The 8235-nt window shown below is 35.6% G+C and overlaps 1 protein-coding gene across 4 annotated transcripts in view; it reads right to left on the bottom strand.

The window, feature by feature from the left end:
- Nucleotides 1-4012: 4012 nt before the first annotated feature.
- The window catches only part of ENAH (ENAH actin regulator), a 147510-nt gene continuing 143287 nt past the window's right edge, over nt 4013-8235 (bottom strand). For all 4 annotated transcript variants that reach the window (XM_063082871.1, XM_063082870.1, XM_063082873.1 and 1 more), the window contains one exon: nt 4013-7730. In XM_063082871.1, the coding sequence (XP_062938941.1) occupies nt 7693-7730 (38 nt within the window). In that variant the 3' untranslated portion in view covers nt 4013-7692. The remainder of the gene's footprint in view (nt 7731-8235) is intronic.

Here is an 8235-nt window from a genome sequence, read left to right as displayed (position 1 = left end):
TATTAAAACTGGCCTTTCTGAATGGCAGAATGTGCTTCCAGATTGAAAGTCACAGACGAGGAAAAATGCACCAAGCAGATACCCTTAATTGAAACCATGAAAAAAAGCACACAAATGATACAGAAACACATCACTAATACTACACACACACTACTAACCTCAAAATTGTCATTCCATTGATTTTTCCTTGTCCACACCTAGGATGTTTTCTTCAGTGAATGGGGTCTACAATTTTAAAACAATTAATAGCTGATTGGAGAGCAAAGCTCAGACCTTTTTTCTCCTCTTGGATCAAAAAAGAAGAAATAAACCAAGTAGCTGCAGAGGATACACTGAATAAGGGAACTCAGAACTAAGCTTTAGAGGTAGAAGGGACTTTACAGACAAGGATCCGAGAGATTAACTGACTAGCTCTGCAGTCTGACAACAGTGAGGCCAGCCAACCCAGTCCAGTGGACTACCTGGAACTCCACACACAAGACAGCAGTGGAGGAGGAACAGAGAAAGTGTAACTTAGTCTAAGAGGCAAAGATGTTGCCTCAATAAGTATCTTTCAGTGACGTTTTCTTTCAGAAACAAGGCTGTTTTATGCTAGAGCCAAATACTCAGATTCTACTTTTGCAATTGAAATTTACAAATTGTAAATTCCTGGCTCAGGCCTGAGTTTCCCACCTCCTTAGTAGCAAACATACAGGAAGGAAGTGATACCTGGATTTTAATACAGCTTTCTTCTAAATGCCTAAATCTTCCCAATTACATTCCTCAGAGATAAACCATTCTCCCTGCATTTTTTTAAAAATTTTACGACTACAATGTAAACTTTTTTTGTGGCCCTTTACCAATTTCTCCCTAACCGCCCTTCCCCCTCTGGAAATTTTAGTGGCAAAGTCTACCTATTACCAACCCTCCGAAGGCTCTCACCAAAGTACAGAACTGGCTTAGATCTACACAAATTCATCACACCTGACTTTTCCCACTGGCACTGGGGTGGTCTTGTAGCTTATGGCGATCAGAAGGGGACTGTGGTTAAGTCAGTTCACTGTCAAGAAAGCATAAACCTCACACTTGAGGACAAAAGGGTCTTGGGAAACACTAACACTGAAAACACTTGAAGCCATGGTCAGCAGAACAAACCCAGCTACATCCAAGTTCAACCTGGTAGTGGCAATGAAAATCTTAAGCTATTTCTCACCTAAAACAAGTTGAAAAACATTTTAAAAATGCCTTTAAACTAAAAAAAAAAAAAGGGGGGGGGTGCTTAGAGGTCCCACACGTGACCAAAGGCGTGGAATGTTAGATGCTTTAGGGACCAAATTTTAAAAAGCTTCTGTGGCGTATTTCTTTCATGTGGCTACAATAGTATTTAAGTGTCAACCATGAACCTATTTTCTGTTTCTACAGATTTGAATGAAAACTTCAGGGTCTGATGGAGAATTTAATTTCCCTCAATCTAAACACCTATTAATGTAAATTTACTTTCTTCTGAGTGCTACTTCCTGTGTACCCGAGGGCACCAACTGCATGACCTATATATATATTCTAAACCTTCTTCAAAGAACAAACGTTTACTAAAAACCAAACCCATAATATTATTCATCAGTGTTTTTATAAGGACACTTCAAAAGTTTGTGGAAAAATAAAATTGAAAGATAATACGCATCTGTCCATGAACTTTTTGAGGTACCCTCATATTATTTCTTTCATTACATATGTTTTTAGAATTCTGTCTTCTAAAGAAATCTCTCTTGAAAGGAAAGAGGAACAGTTAAAATCAGATTTGAAACACAATAAACTATAAAGTTGTCTATAGATCCTCTATGGAATAAAGGCAGTCTAACAAGCAGTTCTGTAACGAAAATACGTAAGGTTTTCTAATAATTTTTATTGAAATGGAAAGCTGTATCCTCTCAGACCTTAATTTTTGTTGAGAAAAGGCTGAACTTAGTGACCAGTTCACTGGTATACTTGCGTTTTCCAACTACTAGGAGTTACATGACTTTAAAAAGTGGGGTAAGGGGCCGGACCCGTGGCTCACTCGGGAGAGTGCGGCGTTGGGAGCGCCAAGTCTGCAGGTTCAGATCCTACATAGGGATGGCCGGTGCGCTCACTGACTGAGCGCGGTGCTGGCGACACCAAGCCAAGGGTTGCGATCCCCTTACTGGCCACAAAAAAAAAGTGCGGTAGGGCTGCGCGATTAGCTCAGTTGGTTAGAGTATGGTGCTGGTAACACCAAGGTCAAGGATTCCCTTACCAACCAGCTACCAAAAAAAAAAAAAAAAAAAAAAAAAAAAGTGAGGTAAAAGAAGAGCATACTCAGATGGGTGTTCTCAGCCACCCACCTGGGCCCGGGGTTCTCTCCCTCTGCCTCGTAATAATCCTGTGGTCCTACACGGGAAGCTTCCAGAGGCTCTGCTCTATGCTCGGTTTAACTATTTAATACACTTCACTGTAATGGGGTGCAGTTCAGTGACTATGATCTTTTGGTTCAAACACTTAACTGAGGTTTAAGCTTTTATTTATTCTGGACGTTGTTAGCCAGCAAGAGCTACAGGCCTACTACATGCCTTAAATGACACTAATATTTCAGTTTAAGGAGGGTACGTGCAATAGAGAACATCTGTAACTGAAAGGAAAAGCTATTTTCCCCCCTCAATCTTCACATAAATAGATTCCTTTAAATCTCAAAAAATAACCAATAAATGTGGCAGTAATTCTTATACCCTGTCATTAATTATGACCAAGTCATTTACTTACCATTTTCACAGTGATTGTTTCTTTATAAAGAAAAATTATTTTAGAAAGACAATTTACACAGTTCATACTTGATCAGTTTTCAAATCAATTTCCTTAACAAGACTCAATTTTCTTTTTATGTGACTCGACCATTAGTGTTCCATAAAAAATTTATCCTAGAATGCCACTTATGTTGACTGTGAATATCCATAACTGTCCTAAATTTACTGCTAATATTTTACTCTTTTCTAATCAATCTTAGACTTTAAATGTGAAGGTTTCATTTTTCCAGTATTGAGATATAAAAAAAATCTCTTGGCGTCTCAAATTATCAAGAGATAACATACAGGAAACAAATGTAATCTACAGCCTATTTTGTGGTTTGGAACAGAGAAAACCTACATGTTAGACCCCACAGTGGCTAGCTCACATAAAATGGCCTTTCTCAAGGGGTTACTACCTTAGTCAAAATACAAGGAGTCTTCAAAAAGTTCATAAGAAGATTTATTATCTTTTAATTCTATTTTTCCATGAACTTCGTGAAGTACTAAGTACTTATACTCAAAGAGAAAACTGTTCTTATAAAGTAAATGTTCCCCACTGCATATTTATGTGGTCAAAGCTACCTAAAAATGATTTTGTTCACTAAGAGTCATGGAGATTCTTTGTATATATATATCATGTTTTAATTTCAAAAGCATCTAACTTATAAATATTAAATGGCTTTCAGTGAAAATCAGAGGTATTAAACATTAGTAATTTCAATACTCTTTTTCTTATTCCTTAGAGCTTTGGTGAGATGTACAGATACTAACTCATTTTTCTATTAAAAATAAAAATGGTACTGTTCCTGGAGGTTAGAAGTGAATGCCAGAGTAAATGTGTTTAGGAGAGTGGATTTTACAATCACTGCATAAAGAAAGAGCTCCTAGAGAGCTCCTTTACATAGTTTGCTGTATATGATGTTATTTTAACGCTTATAATTGATAGACTCGATAGGCTAGTGGGGTCATAAAATTATGACAGCAACAAAAAAGAATTAGAGATCCTGTTAACATACCTTTGTGAACTGTGCCTCATAGGATAACGCAACTTAGAATTTAAAGGCCAATTCTTCACAGTGCCACTAAAAGTATATATAACTTTAAGAGGCATAAAAGTTGTAGCTAAGCAAATTAGAAGTTAGCATCTGTTACTTAATTCATTTTTGAAAGAGAAGTGACTTTCAGTTTGTAGACAAACATTTATGTGTGAAGTGAAGCAAGAATCTGAGACAGGATAGAGAGAAAAATCAGCTGGTATCTTTAAAACCATGGACTCCGTAATGGTTACAAATGTTAATGAGTGACAGGAACACAGTTTCCACAGGTAGTGGAGAGGATAACAGGGGGGGGGAAAGAGGAATATTGAGGTCTGGTAAAACAAAAAAACAAAACAAAACATGATTATTGTATTTCTAATGAAGATATTAGAATTTTAAAATGGAACTCAAAATTAATACCTTATTATAGTCAGATTAAAAAGTACTTACTGCTGCTTAATATGTAGAACAGGTTTTAAGAAATCAGCATAATGGATAAATACTATAAATACAGATTTTACCATATTAAAATTTCATTACTTGATAATGCCGTTTACCATACAATGTCCTTTACTCTGCAAACTATATAAAGGAAAATTTTAACTGCATAAATGAGTTTAAGTATTTGACCAAGTTGTAGACAAAATGGAATCAAATCAAATATTTATCATCATCTTGACTGTAAGAGTACGACCTGTGTCATGCTGGGCCAAAAGAAAATAAGACCAGAGAATACCCAACAGTTATTCCAAACAAAAAGTAGATACATTATCATATATTCCCTTTGTATACATTACTTAGTATTCATGACGTTTATGAACTCCTTAAAGAATAGTGATGTGACATGTAAACTTTAAGTCTTGAAATCTTGAACTTTAAAAGATGTTTTTCACATCCAATATAACTTATTTTAGAACTAACAAATTATTTCAAAAGATTATCTAAGTGTCACAAACAAGCAACATGTATATACTGTAATTTTATTTCAATCTCACAAACAAAGTTTTAGTGTGTAGGAAATTTAAATGAAAGTTACGGTAAAAAGAGCAGAGAAGTGAAAAACCTAAAAAGGAAATACACCTAAAGCATGAGAATTCAACATTCATGAGTGTTTCATCTTCAGTTTTGATTGACACTTGATGCTTGCAAGATTTTAAACAGACTTTTAAATCATGATGACTATTCTGAAGAGATTTCAGCACCAGCACTGAGGTTTGTACATTCAGTTTGCTTGCAATTGACTTGTTAGCCATTTACATAGTGTATAGTACAGATTTGTCATAGGTCAGATCACAGTGTTGAGGAAAGCAGTACCTTCCCGTAGTTAGAAAGGATCCCCTAAACTGTACTCAGCTTAAGACATCCAATGTACAAGAGCACAAAAACCATCAGAATAATGGGGGTCCAAGGAACATAGTTTTCATAAGGAAAATAACTTAAGCTTCTGTTTCCCATTTTAATTACTGAAATCTCTAACAACGACACAACTGTCATTAATGACAGCAAAAAATGTATACTGTAATTTTGATCAAACTTGGAAAGAACACATTTAGCAATCCGAGATAATGCAAAATGATAGAAAATATAGCATGATTCAACACTGGTTCTTTTTTGTCAGTTTACACAGACATCATTTTAATATTAGACCAAGGCACAAAACGTTTAGTGCATAAACCAGTTTAAGATTTAGCATTTTATTTTAGTCTTTTATCTTACTTTGGACCTTTTGTACCCAGTACTCTACCTATTATAGACTATTTAACTTACCCAACAAAATCAAAAGTGATTTCTTAACAGACATGTAGGGGACATAAACATTTACATTGTCAAACTGTTTGTATAACCAAAAGAACAATAATAAGGATGAAAATGCCTCCTATTTCTTTAGAAAATAGTACTTTATAACCTTGTTGCGCCTTAAATGCCTTTACTACTTACTATATTGCATGACAATGAACACCTGACAGAAGAAAGAACTGTGTACTTGAATTATGATAGCTCATCCATCACAGTTTAATCTAAAAATGAAGTTTCTACAGAGACAGGAACTATTTTAACAAGGAAAATAAATCCCCTCATTCAAACTTCTTTGTAGTGGTAATGGCTGCTAGTTTGCGGTATTTAGAAAACTATGCTATCAGCGAGCTTTGTCTTATGAACTGAGATAAATGAAATCTAGAAAGCAGATGAAAGTGAATTATTTCTTCACAATTTTAGTGAAACTTCTGATAATCAAAAATTTCAAAGCAAATATGGCACATAGCAACTCAAGCATAATTCAAGATGGAGCCTGGAGAATTCCTAAATTTTCCAAAAAGCTATCATTGCAACATGTAGAATTTCTCCCCTATTGTCTAATCTTACCAGTTTCAAAGAAAGGAAGAGGGAGTGGATTACACACACACTCTCACACACAGACACACAAGGTGGTAAGTACAATATCTAGTTCCTTCTCTCCACCCTCTAAGTCCCACTTTATTAAGAGAAAACTGCAGAACTCCTCGTTGGGACTTCTGGGACCTTAACTGCTGCCATCACCGTTACTCCTTGTATTTCAACATAACAAAATTCAAAAGCAGCTTCATAGTCAGGAACATGTATGTACCTGAACACCTGTAACTGCAGGGGTACCACGGTAATAATAACTGCCAAATTCAGTGATCAAACTTTTGAGTTCCACAATAAGATATAACTCACGTGAAGCTCAGAATCATGTTTCAGACCATTGAAATTACCAGTTAAGATACAAATAGCTGAAGACATGATGTAAAAGATTAAGTACTTTGTTTTGTTAACATATTTACCAATTAAAGTCACAAAATATTCCTCATTTTTACTCATGCAGGTAATTGAGAAAAAAAATAGTGCAGAAATTAACTTTAAATAAAAAAATTATTCCTTCCCGTCCTCCCACTCCCCTAATACTCTACAAAATGTTCTCCCTGGGACTAGGCCTTGAAAAGGCCACTACGTACTGTGTGACATGCATCACTGTCTGTGATTTAAAAAGCTAACTTTGTGGTGGTTGTAATCACATTATAAAAATGTCCACATGCATAAATCTAAAAAAGATTGAAAACCTACAGTAAACCTACAATATATTGTTTTACATTTGACCACTGGTTTGTGTTATGTAGAAGTCATAGATTTGGTAAAGCATTGTACCAATTTAGGAAGGCATCTAAATCTTTAAATTCTGGACAAATTTTATGTTTTAATCTACAAAATTGCATGAAGGCTAACTTGAAAGACTTCCTATCATTCTAAAATTCCTCAAGCTGGACAAATCATTTTTAGGACACTTTCTTATAAACATCACCCTTTGAAAACCCACACACTTCCATTTGTTCCACATTGTATGATCTTAACCTACACAGGGCTGATCTCAATTATTCATGGAATATCAAATATGATAGGAAGACAAACCTGAGAGCAACATTTACAATACAATAGTAACGTGCTAAATTCTTCATCGGCACTCTGAAAGAAAACTTCATAAGCCTTTCTCCTCTTTATTTTAGCAATGGATTGTGGAAAATGTGCGATTTTATCTTGACATGAAAATATCTCAGTGAGCATTACTCTTGCCTGATGGGCTTAGTATTTCTGCATAACGGTTATAGGAACTCTTATACGACTCTTTTCCATCCTGTATAAAGGTCAGTAAAAAGCAGCAGACTAGGAGGAAAACAGCCCGTCGCCAGAGTCGGGCGTCTGAAGCTTCCAGAGTGCACTGCTCTTTCCTTCCTTCTGAGTGTCTGTCTCCGCCGTCTTCTCACGGCTCACAAAATGCAGGGGTTTGTTGTTAACAGCTGTGGTTGGTAGAAATTTTTTTTTCTTCTCCAGATTAAAGTCCAATCTCTCCTTCGTTTGTTTCTCTATGCAGTATTTGACTTGCTCAGTTCCTGCCTGATTGCTGGAGAGAAAAGGAGAGGTACTGAAATTAAATACAATGATAAAGTAAAATAAATGAGTGGTTCGTTCTTAAGAAATCTTAAGGACTGTGTTCAAACCCACAGGAACAAACAGATACACTGATTTTGCATCCTACATGGCACAGACCCTTGTTTTAATATTGCAAAGATGATAATAACTTCTATGTACGTGTATTTACTTATGTTCCCCCTTTATATACAAAATAAAAACACTGATTCTGTGGCTCAAATACAAGAGGGCAGTGGGACAGACTGAGAGAGGTACATTAGTGAAAGATTTGTTCATCTGGTTTTCCATCTAGCATCTAAAACTTAAGGATCTTGTTTATCCCTATTTTACAAATAGTTTCCATTACATGAAGGAGAGAGCTCCTCCCTGACATCCTAAGCCAAGAGAAGGATACTATGGAAAAGTAACTGCTCTCATGTAATAAACTGGATATTTCCTTATTCACATTTTTGTAAAAATGGCCATTCTTAAACATT

Source organism: Cynocephalus volans, chromosome 18, assembly GCF_027409185.1.
Source record: "Cynocephalus volans isolate mCynVol1 chromosome 18, mCynVol1.pri, whole genome shotgun sequence".
NCBI lineage: Eukaryota > Metazoa > Chordata > Mammalia > Dermoptera > Cynocephalidae > Cynocephalus > Cynocephalus volans.
Note: the sequence above shows the minus strand (reverse complement) of the source record. Positions and strands in the feature narration are given on the sequence as shown.